A 21,358-nucleotide genomic window follows, 5' to 3' on the forward strand; every position below is an offset into this window, starting at 1 on the left:
TTCTGGGATGTAATGAGTTAAAAAGGAATGACAGTGGATTTTTTTTTTCTATTTTGCAATTTTTTGTCTCTGATACTATCTGAAAAAAAGGTCAAAACTTATAACTCAAGTTCAAGACAATGTTGACCAGGTTTTACAGGGACAAACGCATTTTGGATGCAGCCAATGAGAGCCTCTTTGCTTTGTTTTTCGGTGGCTGGCCGGTCCAGCCTTGACCTTGGTGTTTTGGCACTGTGCTCTAACCATCTGAGTAACCGGCCAGCCCTCCCTCTTTGCTTTAGGGGATGTCATTTTACCTTGTATTTGTGAGCCAACCTTTCCAAGGAGCCTGGGCTTTTATCGAAATCCATCAGATCACAGCACTCTACAACCAAAAAGAAGAGCAGCTGTTCAGGGCAAAGGAACTCCACAAAAATGCCCAAGCACGGGATGATGGGGATTTTTTTAATTTTAAAACAGTTTGCTCCAGAGGAAACTACTCCAGGTTAAAATAGTATTTTATTTTGGAAAAGTACTGTGTAGCTTTGTATGTAGATGCTGATTAACCCCGGGTTAATTCCCAGATGTCCTAGAATTCTCCTGTGCGTTTAAAGGGCAGGGGAGGGCACTGGCCACACTTCCCAGCAGAGGCTTCTCACTGTCAGAGCGCAAAGCAGGGCCCACCCTGGGGCCGCCCTCCCACGCTCACCCTGGGCAGAGCTGGCCCAGACCACGCCACCTGGAGTGGCTGGGGTTGCCCGCTTCCCAAGCCTTCACCCTTCGTGCCTGGGGACATGGAAGGACCCCCTAATCAGCCCCCACCTCACACCAAGGTCTCCCCACCCTGCAGGCCTGCATCCGTGAAGTGGCACCCCTGGGGCAGAGACCCCTACCTTCTCGGAGGGCTTGTGTCCTCACCCCAACAGGGCAGGTTCCCCTATCCTGGGAGGGGCATCCTCCTCTTGTGGGCAGAGACCCCCTCCAGTATCTGGGCCGCGCTGCCTCTGGTGGCGCCCTGGGGCCTCTTCTTGCCCATGGAGATCACACTCCCACCCAAGCCCCACAGCTCGCTTCCTGCGCCCACGCAGCTTTAACGAATGCCCCATGGGGACAGCAACTCCAGGGGAAAGCACCAAAGGTGGTGGCACCTCCAGGAGGCAGGTGCATGCACCTGGGTGCACCTGCAGCTCCCACCCCCGTGCCCACCTGCCCCAAGACCAGAGCTGGGCTGCAGCTTCCTCTGCTCCCAGGAAAGTAGCCCTAAGTTCAGTCTGCTGTGGCAAACTGGTACCTGAGGGGTGATTACGAGCAGGGCGTGTTGTTACTCAAGTTAGGGCCACCATGAATCTGGCTCTGGGGGTGATGCTTATTTAAAGCAGCTGAGGCCAAAGTTCAACAGTTCGGTTGCGCACGGCACAGGACTGTCACTCCACACTTACTTCCTGGACAGGATGTTCATTTTGTCCCCAGAGTGATCACCCATGAGACAAGAAGGAAAGCTGGTGTCCTGCAGTCCAGACCTGTGTGATGTCACAGGCATCCCCATGGCAACAAGTGTGCAGCTCTCGGGGCAAGTCACCCCCAACGGGGTGCATCTCAGGCAAGGGCCCTGCAAGCCCACCTGGCGCTCAGGCCCCAAGGCCTGCTGCTCCCTCTCCCTCACCACTCCCTGCGTCCTGGGCCTGTCCCCATCTACCTGCACCATGGCTTCCACTTGCTGGTTCTCCACCTGCCCATGCCCGGGCCGGTCAGCTCTGTCAGCCCCTGCAAGCCTCTTCGGATTCTTCTCTTCCAGGCCACCCTCTACCATGCGCCATTCACAGCCAGAGAGGCTTTGGAAGGACACGATTTTGCCAGGAAACCTTGGGGGATTCCCCTGTGCCCTGGGCTGATGTCCAAACCCTTTCAGGTGGCCACAGCCCCCACCCAACAGCACCTTCAGCATCCCTGCCCGGGAGCTGTCCCCGCCCCAGGGCTGCAGCCACTCCCACCTTCTCCCATTCCTGATTCAGGGAGGCACGAAGCCACCACCCCTCCAAGACACCCACAGCTCTTCCTTCTGCCCTAAAGGCTCCCTTCAGCCCCACCCCTGCCCGGGCTTTCTCACTTAACCTTTGGGGTTGGCACCTCCTCCAGGAAGCCTTCCTTGACCCTCTGCACCACCACAGGAGGCCAGAGCAGCCTGTGCAGAAGGTGTCTGTCAATTTCTATTCTGATCCCTAGACTGTCATCCTCTGAGCCTGGAGATTTTGAATCCTGAGCTCCTGACACAATGCTGGGCACAGTAACCACTCAGAAATATTTTTAGAATGAATAAGAAAAGTAATTAGCAAATTGAATTTGCCCCAAATCATGTTACCTGCTCAGTTTTTTTGTAATAACTTTTTTTTTTTTTAAAGATGACCTGTAAGGACATCTTAACCCTTGACTTGGTGGTGTCAGCACCACGCTCAGCCAGTGAATTAACCAGCCATCCCTCTAAAGGGATCCGAACCCGTGGCCTTGGTGTTATCAGCACTGCACTCTCCCAAGTGAGCCACGGGATGGCCCAGTTTTTTTGTAATAATTTTTGAAGGTAGGAAGTACGAGTCCACACACTTCGTGCTTCTTTTTGAAGACTGTTTGGCTTTTCCAGGCTCTTTGCATTTCCACATAAATTTTAGGATCAGCTTGTCAATTTCTGCCAAAAAACACCTGCTGGGATGTTAATGGGATCGTGTGACGCTGCAGGTCGGTGTGGTTGGTACTTCCAGCTTCGTGATGTTGTCATCCCGCCCGTGAACATTGGGTGTCTTTCCATTTTAGATCGTCTTTAATTTCTTTCCACAATATTTTGCAGTTTTCAGTGTACAAGTCTAGCATTTCTTTTGTTAAAGTTATTTCCAGAATTTTACTCTCTTTGATGCTATTGCAGATAGACTGTATCTTAATTTTATTTTCAGATTGTTCATTGCTAGAGTACAGAAACACAATTGACTTTTATATATTAATCTCGTATCCTGAAACCTTGCTGAACTCACTTATTAGGTTTGTTTGTTTGTTTGTTTTCATCTTTGAAATGATTTATTGTTCATTTTTGTCTTGAAAACATACGAGTTGTGAGCACAGGGCAGTTCCAGCCTGGGGCCTGCTCCCTGGTAAAGCATGTTCAGGCTGCCAGTATGGCCAGCGCGAGGACATCGGCATGTCCTTCCTGGGTAAATAGCGTGAGATTCACTGAGTAAGAGGCATTTCCTTAGGTAAGATGGGCCTGGGCTTCAGCAGCAGTCCTGGGGGCGGTGCTGGGTGGGACGGGGCAGGGTCTTTGCTGGCCCGTCAGGCCAGAGCGCTGCCCACGACTTCAGAGAGGCTGCTTGGCACCCCAGGCCCGGCCTGCTGAGGCTCCTGCAGCTTGGGCTGGGCCCCTTTCCAGGCCAGAGACTTCCCCAGTTTGGTTTTGGGCAGCAACCCATGAGCTGGGCAGTCCACGGTCTCTCTGAAGGCGCGTCACTTCTCGCACAGGTGGAACACACTGGTCACACTTGTGGGTATTTTGGCTTCAGAGAGGGGTGGAAGGTCTTGTGGGGGTTCCTCAGCTGCTGCTTCTGCTCCTTCTTGCACAGGACATCGGGGCCACCCTCCTCCTCCAGGGCCCGCTTGCTGCAGCGACCACGTTCCCCTGGCTCCTGTCCCTGGGCGCCGGCCACACGTGGGGCTGGCAGGTCAGGTGGAAGAACAGCGAGCCTCCAGCCGGCTTGTGCCTCCCACCGGCCCGCCTCCTCCTGGCACCACAGCTTCAGCTCCTGACTCACGGCAGCGATGCCCACCACGGTCTTGGCTTTGGTGCCAGAGCTCAAAAAGATGGGTGTGGACGCAGGACAGCGGGCAGGGGTGCTGGTACATGATGTCCTGGTCCTCCTCGTCCAGCTCCCACATGGCAGGGCTCCAGCCCTCGAACAGGGCACGGTTGTGCAGGCTGCCCTCTGCACTCATGACCCCCTGCACGCCTGTGGCCTGGATGCAGTGCTCCATGTCCTGCAGGCACTGGATGTTCCCGCTGGCAAACACAGGGACGGCCACAGCCTTCCACACAGCATTGATGTGCTCCCAGGACACCGTGCTCGACAGGGGCCCCTTCTGCCCTCAGTGTGCCCTTGCAGGGTCAGCAACTGGAAGCCGGTCTTCTCCAGCATCTGGGCGTACCTCTCAGTCTTGTCAGTCTCTGGGAAGACACGGATTTTGCACATGATGGGAACAGAGAGTTTCTCGCAGGCCAGCAGAATCATTATTTGGAGCGGATCCCACTCCTCTGCAGAAAGGTGCCGTAGTGACCTCTCTCGGTTATCACCTGTGGGCAGCTCAAGTTCAGGTCGACAGTATTGCAGTAGTCCTTGGCCAGGAGAGCCTCCTGGACAAACGCCTCTGGGTCATTGGCACGGAACTGCAGGAAGAGCGCCTGTCCTTGGGGCGCATTTTGCAGGACAGGTTCTCCTTCCGGTAGCTGGCATTGTGCACAAAGACCCGGGCAGGCAGCATGGGCGTGTGGCAGAACCATGCCCCGTGGTGGCAGCTCAGCAGCCTCCAGGCCAGCTCATTCTGGTCCACTGGGGCCACCACCCATGGCAGGCCCCCAGGGTATGGCTCCAGAAGTCAAAGCCCTGCACTTTAGCATTGTCTCCACACCATGAATATCCCTGCCCATGTCCTCCAGAGCCACAGCGCTGGCCAGATCCCCAGTGCTGGGTCCCCCGTGCGGGGTCCTCCGTGCCGGTCAGCCTCCTGCACACACTTGTAGTCTCACCTGCAACTGCACTGCCCCACCTGGAACACGGCCAGGCCCAGGGCACTGAGAGCTCGGCAGCGTGGGCCACGCTGGCTCCGAGGTCCCTGCCTGCTCCAGGGTCACCTCCCGCCACTAGGCTGCAGCCAGGTCCCAGGCTGCTCTCATTTATTAGTTCTAATAGGTGTGCTTGTGCGTGTATGTGTAATCCTTAGGATTTTCTATATACAATATCATGTCATCTAAAATAGAGTTTTTATTTCTTCTTGTCCAATCAGGATGCCTTTTATTTTTCTTGACTCACTGCCCCTGGCCAGAACCTCAGTACTGTGTTTAGTAGAAGTGGGCAGAATGAACACCTTTGACTTGTTCACCATTTAATTGTCATACCAAGTACCTTGAAGATGTTTGGACACAGAGGTGTACAAGGAAAAGATGAAACACTCATGATAAAATCAGGGAACTGCTTCAGAACAACCTGGAGGAAGGAGGAAGGCTGCATGGGGTGTGCATGGGTGGGACTGGCCATGACCAGTTGCCTGGCTGTTGGGGACAGTGATGGGCGCGTGAAGTTCCATACTAGTCTGTCTACTTTTGTGTACCTTGAAATTCACATAATGGAAAGTGAAAAAAGTAAAATAAAGAGCACATAGAGCCAAAAATAAAGAACTAAGGAAATAAAGAGTAGGACATTAAGGGAAATAAAAGATCCATGGAGGAATTGGAGCTCCAGGCAAGAATGCCAGAGCCTGCAGCTGCTACCCACTGGGTAGAAAGACATTTCCCCACCCAGGCCACCCCACACCCAGTCTCCCTGCTCCCTGCCCTGCAGCGCCAACAGGTCTTTAAGCTACCACTGGTGGTTGTGTCCCTTAAACTAGAACCGTTGTTTGTTTTAGACAGTACTTACTTGTGGAAGGGACCAAGCCAAATACCCTGTAGATCTGGGTTCACCGGTTGCTTGCTCATAGCGTTGGCGAACATGCTCCTCTACCCCCCATCTCCTATTAACTGGAACTACCAGAATATTTTCCTGCCCTTGGACATTTAGGGATTTTCAAATTTCCCATGCTATAATATTTTAGGGAACATTCCTGTACATTTTCTCCTAGTGCAAGTGGGCAAGACTTTCTCTAGTACGTACCAGGAAGTAGTTCAGGGTGAGTCTTCAGCTTTATTAGCTGTGCCACATTTCTCTCCAGAGCAATCGCATGGATGACTCACACCTGCACAGGGGCACGTGAGATGTCTGTTTCCCAGTCCCCAGCCAGCGTCCCCTGTGGCCGTTCTCATGCGCATTTCCTTCCAAGATCCGCAGTGCCCTGAGGTTGGGCACCTTCCCCTTCGTCTGCTGACCTTTCGAGCCAAAGAAAGAGACTGAGCCAGCAGAAGCCATAGAGTTCAGGGACTGCTTAAAGGTGGTACCAATTGGTTTTAATAAAAGAGGAAGTGCAAAATCGCCAAATTTTCTACACTTACCATGAAGGGTATTCAAATGTTAAATGTTTTCTTGGTTTTGTCTATTCAACTATCTAAAAAGTGGATAGCTGAGTTATCAAAAAAAATTTTTTTTTCATTCTGATGTGTTTTTTGTTTTTGATCTGGAATTTTAAAAAATAACAGTGCTTCTCTTTGGACCACGTTTCAAGCTCCAGGACTTCTGTGGGTCAAGTGTTGAGGCCCGAAAGTGCTTTCATACGAAGATGATATATGTTCCAAGCACACAGATAGATACACTTGGCAGACAATACGCTCAGCTCATTGGCTCTGCATAACATAATAGAATCTTTGTTCAGGTTTTGATGGTGCTATTAATACACCATGACTCACTAAAAGCCTGGCTTCCTGGAATGTTCTACCCAGGGAAGTGAAATGATGTTTCTTCCTGTGGAAGAAGAATCTGCAATCACACTTTCAAAGGTTTGAGCAGAGGTTTAGAGAAGGGAACAAAAGCTTCTTAATTATACAAAATTATTTAAACAAATTGCCATTCCCACAGGAAGGGGAAAAGTATCAACTCTATGTACCAGTTCGTCATTCAATCCACAAACATGTATTAGGCCCCTGCCATGTGCTCCAAGCTAGCAGTGAGCAAACTAGACCTACGCCTGCCTTCCTGGGCTGACAGGCAGCAGACAGGCAGGAGGGCCATTTTATGACAGCTGTGTAATGCTACAGAGAGAGCTAGAGGCCGCAAAGAAAGTGTATGCAGGGGCTCGTGTCAGGAAAAGATTTTCTGAAGATAGCAATGTGTAAACTGAGGCCAGATGATGGAAGGATTTAGCCTGGTGCAGAAGGGCATGAAGACCACCCCGGCAAGTGCTGAGGAATCCCCCCCTCATGAGACCAGCTGGGGGCAAGAGGAGTTGAAAAGGCCAGACACTTGTTTTCCTGCCTCCCTTGCAGCTGGGACACAGCCTCATGACACAGGCCCAGACAGCCACACGCTTTGAACGGGGTTGTGAATGGGGAAGCCGGTGTGGGGAAAGCCAGGGGCCACGGACAGTCCATTAAGGCCGTGGGTAGTGGAAGATGGTCCGTTCACGGCTCCACCTCTCACTTGAGCTTCAGTCTCCTCCTGTGTCCAATGGCGTTCGGATTATGACACCTTCCTCATAAGATTTTAAACTCAAACGAGATCCCGTAACAAGAATTGTCGAAGCTGGCCGGTGGGCATGTGTTGGTTCATAAACCAATCCCTTCTACTGTGGGGGGGAGGTGTGTGTGTAGTAAAATATACAGAACACAAAACTTACCATTTAGCCATTTATAAGTGTTCACTGGCAAATACATTCACATTTTGTGCAACCATCACCGTCTCCAGAACTTTTCCATCTTCCCAAACTGAAGCTCTGGACCCATTAAACAATAACTCTCCCCTCAGGGCTGGCCCGTTAGCTCAGTTGGTCAGAGGGCAGTGTTATAACACCAAGGTCAAGGGTTCAGATCCCATTACTGGCTCACCAGCCACCAAAAATAAAAATAAAAAATAAAGTGAACAGTTCAATGATTTCTAGTATATTTAGTTATCCACCCATCATCACGTCAATTTTATTTTATTTAAAAAAAAATTTTTTGGTGTTGGTTGGTACAGGGATCGAACCCTGGATCTTGGTGTTACCAGCACCACACTCCAACCAGCTGAGCTAACCGGCCATCCATACCACAATCAATTTTATTTATTTTTGTTTTGTTTTTTTGCAGATTGGCCAGTCTGGGGATCTGGACCAGAGACCTTGGTGTTACCAGCGTCACACTCTCCCAAGAGCTAACCGGCCAGCCCCTGGCATAACGTTTTCAGTTCATTCATGTCGCAGTATGAATCAGTACCTCATCCCTTTTTATGGCAATAATATAATCTGAATAATATTCCGTTGCATGGATTACCGCATTTTACCTATCCATTCATCTGCTGATGGACATTAGGTTTGTTTCCACGTTTTGGTTCTCATGAATAATGCTGCCATGACCATTTGTGTAAACGTTTTTGTGGACATACATTCTCATTTCTCTTGAGTAGATACCTAGAAGTGGAATTGCTGGGTCATAAGGTAACTCTATGTTTAACTTTTTGAGCTTTCGCCAGACTGTTTTCCAAAACAGCACCGTCCCACATTCCTACGAGCTATTTATGTGTGAGGGTTCCAATTTTGTACAGCCTTGCCAGCATTTGTTATTATCGGTCTCCCTCTACTTTTGCGTATGTTTCAGAAATCTTCAAAACAAAAAGTTAAAAAAAAATTAGAAACAGTAAGTGAAAGTGTTCGTAAACTATGATGTGCTCAGGCTAACAAGCCTATTGTCAGTACTTGGGATACATAAGTGAAAAAACAGACACATCTCTAGTTTCAAAACTCAAGACTGGTCTTCTCAGCTCTTCCCAAACCCCTTTCGTTGGAGGCAGAGCTGAGGCCAGGCAGTCCATCCACTCTTAGGCCCCAGCCCTGCCCTCTGTCACTTGTTTCTGGGGTGCACCAAGTGCAAGATACCATGCTTGCACCCTAGGTCCGGCCTCCCTTAGCCCAGATAGCCCTGTGTGTCCCCTTCCAGACTTTGTTTTTCATACCTGTAAAATGAAACAGATTAAGGGCCAGCTGGCATGAAGACAGCACAATCTCATGGAAAGACAAGGAGGAACTGACTTACCCAGTCACCTAAGTATTCCTGGTATTACAGACAGTTTTCAAGGGGTAGGCACAGGCCCCACCATTTTGAAGAGGCTGCTCCCAGCAGACCCTGGGCTACTGCCTTCCCACCAGGGGAGTTGCTGAGCAGAGTCCGATCCAGGTCTGAGGCCATGGCTGATGCTGAAGGCACACCAGTTAAGTCGTTGTCACCCTCCCGCTTTCTCTCACTCACGTGACTCATGGGTCCCTTTCCAAATCCATGGTCTCAAGCCTGGTGGTGCGCCCTTTCCTCCTCCCAGGAAAGTCGCGTCCACTTCTCTCCCTGTTGAGTCAGGCCACCTTCCGGTCAGCACCGTCCCCTCCTTCACTGAGCCTCTCCCACCTCGACCAGCCAGCAGAGCGACCCCCTTCTTGCTCTGTGCATCTTGGCCTTCGTGTCGCTGTCAGAGCTCAGTTTTGATCTGCTGGCCGTCCCCAGCGGTGCCATTGCGTCTGTGTGGCCCACCGAACTGACCGGGCTGCTTCTTAGTAGGTGTTCAAGAAAAACTTGATGACGATATGCCTGGTGGGACTCACTGAAAGTTCAGAGGACTGAAGGATGGGGACAGGGCAGACGGGGGCTGGGAAAACTTCCCGGAGCTGTAAAGTTGGGAAAGTCAGGCTGGGGACGTGCAGACCCCACTCAAGGACAAGGTATGTGGTGGACGTGGTCTGGCTAAGTCTGTGGAGGGAAAAGCTGCCAGTTACTGAGCACTTGTTACAGGCCAGGCACCCTGCCAGGACCGCCACCTAGAAAATGCCAGAGCGGCCCTTTACAGTATTATCATCTCATTTACAGAAGGACTCTGCACTTCGCAGCAAAAGGACATCCTCATTGTGCCATTTGTGTTTCATGCAACTTCTTGCCCAATAAGCTGGGCACCCATCTTCTCGGTTGTCTGGTCTACAGGGCAGGGGTAACTAGGGGATCATCAGCTCCAGATGCACAATTAAGTACTCATCTGTTTGCCATAAATGCTTGCCCAGTAACTCAGAGGGAATGCGTTTTTGGGGGGGAGGGGGGTTGGGTTTTTCTGGGGGGTTTTTGGCAGCTGGCAGGTACAGGATCTGAACTCTTGACCTCGGTGTTACTAACTGAGCTAACCAGCCAGTCCGTTTAGGCAGATAACTTATACGGAGATCCTGTTTGTTGATGCCCTCAAATGCCTTATACTTTTGATTTGAACAAAATCTAAAATATTCTTACTAGACATAGGGAAAATGAAACTTATGCTTTGCCCTTTTTGCTCAATTTCGAGTTCAACACTGTAAACTTCACTTTCTCCTAGCCAATAACACGAATCAGTAAGCAACAACACGTAGGAGAGAGAGAAAGGGCTTTGGAGATAAATTTGAATTCAAATACTAAGACTTCAATTTTAAGTAGCTCCTCGTTTAGTGTCTAAGGGGAACGTGATCACCACTTACCAAGCACTTAGTAACTACTGAGCACTAGGGGTCTAAGTCCTGCCTCTGTGCCCCACCCCACTCCCAATTAATCACTGACATATTCAATCCCCATCCATTCCCCATTTGTTTGTGCAGCTTTAGGCTCTGGATCCAAATCCTTCATGCTACCTCCTACCACCAACTTTTCTTTCTAGAATCATCCAATGTCAGGATTGAAGACTTATTTACCCATCACAATCCTCAGGCCCCAGAGAGGACCCTTAACTATTGGGTTTACTTTTTTTTTTTTTTTAAAGATGACCCATAAGGGGATATTAACCCTTGACTTGGTGTTGTCAGCACCACACTCTCGCAAGTGAGCCTCGGGCCGGCTCTGGGTTTTCTCCATTTTCTAAGGCCTATGCCCATCCTCTTCCCACCAACTCAGTAACCTACTGACCACAGCTACCAGCAACCATCTCTACATCTGGGGTACCTAAGTGTGTGGAAAAATAGAATTAAAATATGAATCTTTCCACGAACTTTTTGTAGTACCCTCATACATCTGGCCTCCGAGGCTCAATAAAGAACCAGAAACTGAAGAAAGGTTTCAGGTGGAACGGCTGTGATTTCATAAATTTTGAGACACTGTAAGGAATCAGAGGCTATGTTCAGAGAATAAGGTGTTTCACAATCATCTAAAAGCAGTTTGGGAAGCTTCTAAGCACTTGGTTTGATGTCTTCAGGATCTTGATCTGTACTTTCTTATGACAAGTCTTTTACATTTTTCCTAATTTCATGTTTTTGAGACAGCACAAATTTGTTTATGAATCTTTACTTTCCCTTTCCCTCCCTCCCTCCCCCTGCCCTTCTCTCCGTGATGAAGGACGGAAAAAAAAGGTTGGGACATGAAAATCCTCACACTTGTCTATCAGAAAATGTCACACACAGGGAAAGTTATGCATGTCTGCTCTTCCCTCTCTTCTGTGCCTACCACAATATGCTCCTCACCCACACTTCCCACTTGAGCGCACCCTTGGGAAGAGCACAGCCAGTGTTGTCTTCCTGCACTGTACCCCAAAACCCTCGGACCTGCTAGTAGGCAAGGTATGTGTACCTCATGTCTTCACATTCTGGGGCCAAAACTGTCATAAAGCCCCCCCTCCCCCAATTAAGACACTTTCATACAACTTTTTTTTTTTTTTTTTTTAACTCATCTGTATTTGTTACAACCTTTTAACCAGAATGTGACTCAGGCACTACATTTCCATTCACAAGCCTCGCTCTGAGTTACTTTTCGAACGAGCCTAGGTAGGCTTATAATTTTGTTCCTCTAAACAATACTTTTCTTTGGAAAACAAGCCCTGCGGAGAGTTCCTCGCATCAAGTTGGTCTGGTTTAATATATTTATTTCTACAGGACTACTTACTACATGCAGAATTGGTAACTACAGGGGGCGTAAAGTTTGAAAAGTAGATCCTAAAAGATGAAACAAGTCATTTTAACATTTTCTTTTAACAGCAAGGTCTATCTCAGAACACTTCAGTAACAAGATTTGGTCTATTACAGAATCTGCCTTGATAGCTAAAACACTTCAGACCACAAAGTTAACATTAAGTTACATACATCTTACAACAAACGTTAACTCAGTCTGTTAAAATAAACCAACGTGAAACTAGAAAAGCTTTACTATCTTTGCTTTAGCGCCTAAAGTATCACAGTATCACACAAGTAGAAAGAAATCTTATCTTCCCTTTAAGTAGTTATTGTCATGCCATACAGATTTTTTAAATGTTAACAAAAATAAAGAAAAAAGTCCTTGAAAATATATTATCAGCGGGAATGCAGATAAAGTACTGAACACGTGTAGAGGCCATTCTTCAGGCAGAGCTTAGTCTACTTCTTCCATGCGTGACGTGTCATCGTCCCCTTCGAGGGGCGGCATTTCTTCAGTTACAGCAGCACTGCTATCATCAGCAGTAGGATCGTCTTCATCAATACCTATTTTGAAAACAAAATCTTCATATCAGAAAGATTTCTTAAAAACAGCTAATTAGCCTAATACTACCAGTTTATACCCAACTTTCAAGACTGACCATTCCAAGGCATATGAATCTCAATTTCATTCTTTTAGCTCTTATGACTAGAATACCCCATCTATGCCTACGGAAATTTGACTTTCAAACATTTCCAAGCAGGATAAGATAACCAAATTTTATTTGAATAGCTAAAGGTTAACCACCCCTTCAAGCAGTAACGTACGTATGTTTTAAGATTCTTTTCCTTATAACATGACACAGCACAAGGCTTACCCAGACCAAGTTTGATCATCCTGTAGATCCTGTTGGCATGTGTCTGAGGATCTTCCAGACTGAAGCCAGAAGACAGGAGCGCAGTTTCGTACAGCAAGATGACCAGATCCTTCACAGACTTGTCATTCTTGTCAGCCTCTGCTTTCTGCCTTAAGGTCTCAATAATGGAATGGTCAGGGTTTATCTCCAGGTGTTTCTTTGCTGCCATGTAACCCATTGTTGAGTTGTCTCTTAAGGCTTGAGCTTTCATGATTCTTTCCATATTTGCTGTCCAGCCATATGTGCTTGTGACAATACAGCATGGGGATGTCACCAATCGGTTTGACACAACTACCTGTAATCAAAAGCATTAAGTGATAGCTTGACCTAGAAAAATTCCATTTCCAAATTTAGGTATCTAAAGACCTGTAACTATCACCAAATGCACAGGATAAAATTTCATGTCTACGTTAAAAGAACTTACAAGGAAAAAGAAGTTATGTATGGTTAAGTTTAAGGAACACTTTAGAAGTACCGATAATCCAGAAATATAGGTAGAAACACTGTATTCACATACCTTTTCAACTTTTTTCTCCAATATGTCTTTCATAATCTTGCAGAGGTTTTCAAACTTTGTTTTTTTCTCTTCCTGTTTCTTTTTTTCTTCTTCATCTTCTGGAAGTTCCAAGCCCTCTTTGGTAACTGACACTAAAGTCTTCCCCTCAAATTCCTTCAGCTGTTGAACACAGTACTCATCGATAGGCTCGATCATGTAGATCACTTCTAAGCCATGCTTCCGAAGACGTTCCACAAAGGCTGAGTTAGCTACCTGGTCCTTAGTCTCACCTGAGATATTGTAAAGATACTGTTAGACCTTTAATGGTCTAACATTAAAGCTTCAATAGCTTCATTACTTTTCTTACTATCTAGTTACATACTTAAGCACGATCTTACCACACAGATATGTCCTAGTCCACGTGAACTATCTTGCCTACATCAACAGCAGCTAATATACAATTTTTATAGCGAAGTGCCACCTGGGTAGCAAACATACCTATAGTCCCTACGAAGTTACAAGAACAAAGCAACCTGACTGCAACATTTAATGTCCATTACCTGTGATATAATAGATGTGTTTCTGGTTTTCCTTCATTCTGGTACAATAGTCTTTAAGAGAAACCATCTCATCACCAGAAGCAGATGTGTAGTATCTTAACAGCTCTGAAAGCTTCTTCCGATTCTGAGAGTCTTCGTGTATTCCAAGCTGAAACAACACATTTACTTTATACTTTTTCTGCATTAGAAAAAAATTATTTAAAATAAGGCCAGTTTGAAAATTACTAATGATCAAATGTGTTTACACCAACCTTTATATTTTTAGAGAACTGCTCATAAAATTTTTTGTAGTTCTCTTTATCTTCTGCCAGTTCAGTGAAGAGTTCTAAGCATTTTTTGACCAAATTCTTTCTGATAACTTTCAAAATTTTGCTTTGTTGCAGCATCTCACGAGAAATATTTAGAGGCAGATCCTCAGAGTCCACCACCCCTCTGATAAAATCTGAAAAATACAATGGCCAAATACACTGTCATTTCAAGAATAAAGCCGGTGATATATAAACTCAAAAAAGGAGAGATTAAGAAGAACCTGGAGGCTAGCCAGTTAGCTCCGTTAGAGAATGATGTTATAACACCAATGTTCAGATCCCCCTAACTGGCCAGATACAAAAAAATATAACCACCACCTGTGGAAGTAGTAGGGTGAATTTCTTTAACCAGTGACAGTGACTGTTCTCCCTATCTATACTTACTCAGATATTCAGGGATTAGCTCCTCACAGTTATCCATGATGAAAACTCTGCGCACATACAACTTAATGTTGTTCTTTTTCTTTCTGTTTTCAAATAGGTCGAAAGGTGCACGTCTTGGGACAAAAAGAAGAGCTCGAAATTCCAGTTGTCCTTCAACTGAAAAATGCTGTAATGAAACAGACATGCTAGTAAGCGCCAATGGACAATGCAAGCAAGTCTCACTGAAAAGCTACCTGACTTTACAGCAACACTTGCACTCACCACACAACTTAAAGGGAGAGAAGGGCTGCAGCAGCAGAGCTGGGAAAGCGGGCCATACCAAACCTCAAATTTAACAATTTAAGACTGACAACCTGCAGAGGCAGACTAGGTCTGAAGCACTCAGCAGTCACTCACCTTCACTGCCAAATGATCCTCCCAGTCATTGGTCAAGCTCTTGTAGAATTCTCCATACTCTTCGTTAGTGATGTCATCAGGATTTCTGGTCCAAATAGGCTTTGTTTTGTTAAGTTCTTCTTGATCAATGTACTTTTCTTTAATCTTCTTTTTCTTTTTCTTGTCACCATCCTTCTTTTCTTCTTCTTCTTCATCAGAACCAACATCTTCTATTTCAGGTTTGTCATCAGATTCTTTTTCTTCTTTTTCTTTTTCCTCCTCTTTTTCCTCCTTTTCTTCAGCCTCATCATCACTGACTTCTTTATCGCGTTCCTTTTCCACCTTCAAAAAGACATGAAGTCACATCACCTCTGCATTCCAGAACTACAGGACAGGCTGTGAAGCGTAGCATACTTAGATCAAAGCCTAAATTAGTCAGCAAGCCAAGAAGCATTAAGGAGCCAAAAAGCTTATTAGTATTTGACGCATTTACTACTTAACAGCCACCCTCAATACCTTTAGAAAATAGATTCCAAATAGGCTTCAGACTAGTCCAGTAAAAATCCCCAAGTTTGGGTCTTTATCAATAAACATTAAGGACTTAAAATTTAGTTCAGTCACTTCTATCTACACACAAGAATTGACTTTGCAGTTACATGGCAACTTACAAAAAGTGTAATGGGATAGCCAATAAACTGAGAATGTTTCTTCACAATCTCCTTTATTCTTCTTTCCTCCAAGTACTCAGTTTGATCTTCTTTCAGATGCAAGATAACCTTCGTTCCACGACCCATAGGTTCACCTGAAAGGAGGGGAAAAGGACTTGTCAAAATATGCAATCAATTTAACTCTCAACGCCCTACCTAGCTCCTTCCAATAAGTATATGAAATGAGATTTATCATTACTCCAGATGGAAAGGCTCCCCCAGCAGTTAAGTAACTTGCCCAAGTTAACCACAAAATTATGCCATGACACTAATAAGTCCTGACCAGCTTGTCCCTTTAACATGTTGGTCAAACAGGTTTTTAAAAAAAATTTTTTCCACAGCATTTTTAGGGGTCCAGTTCTTGCAGCAGCCCACCCTTCACCTGACTTGTCCAGTAATTTTTGTTTAGTCAGGTGCTTACCTGTATCAGTCCTAACTGTGAAGGATCCCCCTGCTGAGGACTCCCAGGCGTATTGCTCATCATCATTATGTTTGGTGATCACAGTCACTTTCTCAGCAACCAAGTACGCAGAATAAAAACCCACACCAAACTGGCCAATCATAGAGATATCTGCACCAGCCTGCAAAGCTTCCATGAATGCTTTGGTGCCTGACTTGGCGATAGTACCAAGGTTATTGATTAAGTCGGCCTTGGTCATTCCAATTCCAGTATCCACAATAGTGAGGGTTCGATCTTGTTTGTTGGGAATGAGATTAATGTGCAGCTCTTTCCCAGAATCTAGTTTACTAGGATCTGTCAAGCTTTCATATCTGATTTTATCCAGGGCCTATTAAAAAAAAATGAATAAAAATTGTCAAACACACAGCCCCCAAGGCGAACCTCATATCGAAAACAAAACCCAATTCTTGATTAATGGGAGACTTACATCTGATGAATTCGAAATAAGCTCCCTCAGAAAGATCTCTTTGTTCGAGTAGAAAGTATTGATAATCAATGACATCAACTGGGCAATTTCTGCCTGAAAGGCGAACGTCTCAACCTCTTCCTCCTCCATTGGCTGGTCTTGGGTCTGGGTTTCCTCAGGCATCTGGAAAGGACACCGTGCCAGTTTACGCATTTACCACACGTCTACAAGGGCACTAGGGACGCCATCGCGTCCTACAGATGTTGCTCGGACCGTACTTAAAACACAGGTGAAATTTAAGTAAATCAAAAAACACGAGGCCGGCCGACAAAAGGATGACCTCATTTTGAGCCGCGGCGACCACCGGGCGCGCGGGCAGCCTTAGCGAGTCCCCGCAAGGCCGTCGCCAAGGGCCCCCTCCCGGCGCGGCGGCTCCGCCTCGGCGGCCTCCTCGGCCTGCGCGCCGGGAGCTGGCGGGGACGGGGCCGGGCGGAGAGGGTCGCACACGACGCGGCGGCTCTCCTCGCGTCTGCGCCCCCAGCCCGTCGCTTCTCCGGAACACCCGCGGCCACCCCGGGGCGTCTGGCCTACTCCCCGAGGCCGGAGGAGGCCGCCGGAGGCCTCTGCAGCAGGAGCCGGGGCCGCCCGGGCCCGCGGGCTGAAAGGGATTCGGGGACTGGCCCCGGGACCCCCGCCTGAAGCCCACCCCCTCCAGAAGCCCCCAACCGCCGCCTCACCTCGGCTACGAGACCGCACAACCTCAGCGACAGAACCACACCAGGACGCTGAAGCAACTGACGCGCCGCCCCCGCGCCGCCCTTATATAGACGCGGGCCCGCCCAGCGCGCGGCGCCTTTTCCAGAAGCCTCCCGAACCTTCCGGAAGAACCCTCCCCAACCGCCGCCTCGGCCGCGCGCCCGCCTGTGCGCCTGCGCCCTGGCCGCGCCCCACCCCCCCGGACGCGCGCGGAGCCCGCGCGGGTCCCGGCCGAGCCCCGTCCCCCGCTCGCCGGGTTCAGTGCGCCTGCGCGCCCCGGAATTCTCGGGAAGGGCCCGGCGCCTTCCCAGGCCGCCCTCCGCCCCCGCTCGCCGAGCGCGCAGGTCCGCACATGCGTCTGCCAGCGCGGGATGCCATGCGCTCGTGTCTGTGGAGTGCGCAAGAACAAAATTTTAATGCTTAAAAGTGTCCGCGTATTGTGCAAGCTTCAGGTCCCTCCACAGCAGGGCCCGCCGGTGCAGCGTTTAGGGGACCTGGTCTGGGGCTCCTGGCGCCTCCCCGGGGCCTCGGAACGGTGGAGTCGGGGTTGCGCAGGCGCCGGCCCAGGACGGGGCGTGTGGAAAAGGACCGGGGCAAGGCCGACCTCTGGTTTCTGCCTTCACGGGAAGGGCGCCCCTCGGGAGGAAGGGGTCCTCTAGGCCAGGGGTGTGGCGGCGCCGTGCGTCCCGTGGGACTCCGGGAGGCCAGTTGAGAGGCGCCGGAGCCGGCAGTTGTGACGGCCGGCCGCCCCCGCTGCCCCGGGTCCCTGCCTCCCCGCGGAGGCCGGGCTTGCGGGGCTCTCGTAGCCGCCTGGCTCCGGCCCGACCTTACACCCCGCTGTGCACGGGGGAGGCTGTCACGCACACTTAAGTCACTGTGGATGCCCCAGCGCCGTTCGCAGTCCCTGGGGACTTCTTCCTGCGCTTAGTTTGCCCCAAAAGCGCATCCCTCCCACTGCACGGTCCTTCCAGCGGGGTTTTAGAGGTTGGGTGAACGAGACCAGCTACACCCACCGTGATTTAGCAAAGTCCCTCTTTTTTGCTGATTATTTTCCTTAATTTGAGGTACGGGCATCAAGGATCTAACACTGGGGTGATTAACTTGCCTTAAAAAACAATTTCTAAATGGGACTTTTAAAAGTGTCTCAGACTATGTCCGATCATAGCTGTAGGACACTTGCAGGCGCGGGGTGTCTTAGGTCCACAGCCCGGCTCCACGTTTAAGGAGATGAAGGCCCAGCGCACCCAGCACTCCTGCCCCCGTCGCGTCCCCTTCCTTCGGCGTCGTCGTCTCTAGCTCCTCCCACGGTTGACCCTCCTCCCTAGACTCACGGGGAACAATCTGGAAGCTCCTTTCGATGTAAACAAGCCTGACCGAACACTCTCCACTTCCTTGTCTCTAGGGAAATCCGGCTTTTCCAGGAGCAGGGTTTTCAAACTGGGGCTTGAGACCCCTTAGGAGTGTGTGACATCAAAGTAAAGAGACTTGACTGGCATTAGAAAGGGGGGACAGCGAATGGAAACGATGGGCCACGTGTCAAGGTGGCGGCTGTGGGGCGTGCTGTAAACATTTCACGCCTGGGTTTTCCCGCAGCCTGGGCCGGGGGAGGACTCGGGAAGGGCGAGGGGCAGCTTCCCTCTTGCTACTTTCAGGCGCGAGGTCTTGGCGGGCAAGGTGGGTGCCTCCTCCGCCCGTCTTCTTCCTGTCACCCACCAGCCACTGTCCCCGCTCTCCTCTCTTGGAGGCCCTCTTTCTTTCCACCCTGGCTTCTGCCATTGCCCAGGAAGTTTAAGATTTCTTGCAGACGAGCCGTCCAAGGCCCTTGCTCTGAAATTCTTCGTCCTCAGTTTCTGGGGCCTTCGCTTCCCCTCTCCTCCAGTGAACCGAGCCAAGGCCATTTCCGGGATCTTGTCATCACTGGGAACCAGTTTTTCAACTTTAATATCCCCCCCCCTCATTCCACAACATCCTGTCCTTCCCTCTCTCTCCCGTCTCAGTTACTAAACACAGACATTTTTGGTCTTGTTCCCGTTGATGTCTGGGTAACATCCCACGGTGTTAACCGCCATTCTTCTCCTTGAGACCTCTGCCTTGGTTGCCGCCATCAACACACCATGATTTTCCTCCCACCCCCTGGCTGTTCCTACTCTGTCTCCTCCAGACTCACAGCCCTCTCGCTGCCCTGCCACTGGAGTTCCTGGAGCTTTCGGATCCTAGGTTCCCAGAAGAACTCATCCAGCACCCTCACCTTCTAACAGTACCTACATGGTATTTGCAGGTGATTCACAGGAGAGCCCCAGCCAGGACTCTTCGAGAGCCACTTTGAGCGCCAGACCTGGCCTTATGGTATTTGCAGATAATTCACAGGAGAGCCCCAGCCAGGACTCTTCGAGAGCCACTTTGAGCGCCAGACCTGGCCTCGGAGCCCATGAGCCTGCCCCACCTACCTGGCCCTCTTCTAGGGCACCCTAGCCAGGTAACTATCCCACCACCTTCCAGACCCCCAAGCTTTCTCACAGAGGATCTGGCACTGAGTCCTGCCATTTCTGCTTCCTAAATACCCGTTAAACCATCTACTTCCCTCCTTCATCCTCCACCACACCCCTCTCCCGGTCTTTCCTGCCGTCCGCAACCATTAGCTCACCTGGACCTCCATAACCACCGGACTGCTGACTTCCCATCACTCTTAGGAGCAAGACAGCTCCTTCACCAGACCTGTGAGGTCCTGCAGGTGGCTTCACCTGCCCCTACATCCTCGGTTCCCACCGTGCTCCCTCCCTCTCTTTCTAACCCACCCCACAGGGCTGTGCACACACTGCTCCCTCTGCCTGGCCACCATTCCCTGTCTTGTCTAGTCAGCTTTTAGTGAACCATCTGCTCCCGTCTTTCCTTTGGGACCCCTTCCCACTCCACCCCCGCTGTCCTAGCAGGACAGATTCCCTGTTATAAAGAGGTTCTCAGAAATGGGTGCACCTCTCCTTCAGAGCACAAACCGTATGTGCTCACGGCTTCGTCAAGCCCACCAGTCCCTGCAATCTGCCCCTCCTACTTCCTCTTTTATCCAGCCTCCTCCTCTTCCTCCTTCTTCCACAGGGTATTTCTAATACATCACCAAGTCCTGCAGATTTAGCCTCTAGATATTTACTGAACTTGTCTTGAAGTGATCTTTCTGTAAGGGGAATCTGACCATTTTCCTCCTCCATTTGAAATTTTTAGTGTCCTTGCATTAGGCTGGGATACAAAGCACAGACTGGATCCTGTGACCTGGATTCAAATCCGAGTTCTTCCACTACCTATCTGTGTGACACGGGGCAAGTCACTTATCCTCTCTGTGCCTCCAGTTCATTATCTGTAAAAATGGCCATGAAAATGTCTTCCTCATAGAGTCTTAAATGAGCTAATTCTGTTTTTGGAAATGGCCCAGAAGAAGGCCTGGCGCACAGTAACTGATGTCTACGTGTTTCTTGAAAAATAAATAAATAAGCCCTGCTGGGATCTACCTTCACCTACCTCCACAGTGACTTATACCCCCTTACATGCCTACCAGGTATTGGGCTAGGTACTTTGGACACAGTTTCTCAGTTAATCCTCTCAACTTTGAAGAGTTGAGGTGGCTTTGGTCCCATTGTACAGATGAGAACATGGAGACTCAAGGAGAGGTAAGTCCTTGACTCAGGGAGTATCACCCAGAGTGAGGGCCTCCAGTCAGCCACACCCAGGTCTGGCTCGGAGATTTTGATATATTGTATTTTCATTCCCATTCAGTTCAAAATACTTATTAATTTCCCTTTTGATTTCTTCTTTGACCCATGGGTTATTTATAAATGCCTTACTAAGTTTCCACATATTTGGAGGTGTTCCAGATATCTTTTTGTTACTGCTTTCTAATATTTAATTTCACTTTGGTCAGAGAACATGCTTTGCATGATTTGAGTCCTTTTAAATTTATTGAGACTTATTTTATGGCCCAGAATATGATCTATCTTGGTAAATGTTCTGTATGAATAATAATTACACTGAGCGAAAGATGCCAGTTATTTATATAAAATTCTAGAAAATGCAAATTAATCTACAGTGACAGAAAGTGGATCACTGGTTGGCCTGAGGGTGGGGCAGGCAGGAGCAGGAGGGAAGGATCACAAAGGGGCATGAGGAAATTTGGGGGGGATGACTATGTTCACTATCTTGATTGCAGGGTTTTCACAGGTATACGCATATGTCAAAACATATCAAATTGTACTTTAAACATGTCACATTATTGC

At 48.7% G+C, this 21,358-nt stretch overlaps 1 protein-coding gene and 1 pseudogene across 1 annotated transcript; both read right to left on the reverse strand.

Annotated features, from left to right (window-relative positions):
* Nucleotides 1-3,294: 3,294 nt before the first annotated feature.
* On the reverse strand, nucleotides 3,295-5,722 carry LOC134372813 (tRNA-dihydrouridine(16/17) synthase [NAD(P)(+)]-like; annotated as a pseudogene).
* A 5,963-nt stretch (nucleotides 5,723-11,685) lies between these two features.
* Nucleotides 11,686-17,180, reverse strand: HSP90AA1 (heat shock protein 90 alpha family class A member 1). The gene is made up of 11 exons (XM_063089329.1): nucleotides 17,078-17,180; nucleotides 16,362-16,523; nucleotides 15,896-16,262; nucleotides 15,436-15,569; nucleotides 14,789-15,109; nucleotides 14,393-14,558; nucleotides 13,952-14,142; nucleotides 13,701-13,848; nucleotides 13,162-13,430; nucleotides 12,606-12,939; nucleotides 11,686-12,294 (listed from the first exon to the last, which is right to left on the reverse strand). Exons 2-11 carry the CDS (start codon nucleotides 16,521-16,523, stop codon nucleotides 12,185-12,187), a joined length of 2,202 nt encoding a protein of 733 aa, XP_062945399.1. The 5' UTR covers nucleotides 17,078-17,180; the 3' UTR covers nucleotides 11,686-12,184.
* Nucleotides 17,181-21,358: the final 4,178 nt, after the last annotated feature.

This window comes from Cynocephalus volans, chromosome 3, assembly GCF_027409185.1.
Source record: "Cynocephalus volans isolate mCynVol1 chromosome 3, mCynVol1.pri, whole genome shotgun sequence".
NCBI classification, from domain to species: Eukaryota; Metazoa; Chordata; class Mammalia; order Dermoptera; family Cynocephalidae; genus Cynocephalus; species Cynocephalus volans.

Bases quoted from the DNA above. Each gene is read 5' to 3' on its own strand.
- HSP90AA1 (XM_063089329.1), bottom strand. From the start codon at position 16,523: ATGCCTGAGGAAACCCAGACCCAAGACCAGCCAATGGAGGAGGAAGAG. The intron at 14,143-14,392 runs GTAAGTATAGAT...TGTATTTTTCAG, and splicing joins GCTAATCCCTGAATATCTGA to ATTTTATCAGAGGGGTGGTG. The intron at 13,431-13,700 runs GTAATGGACATT...ACAATATCTCAG, and splicing joins ACACATCTATTATATCACAG to GTGAGACTAAGGACCAGGTA.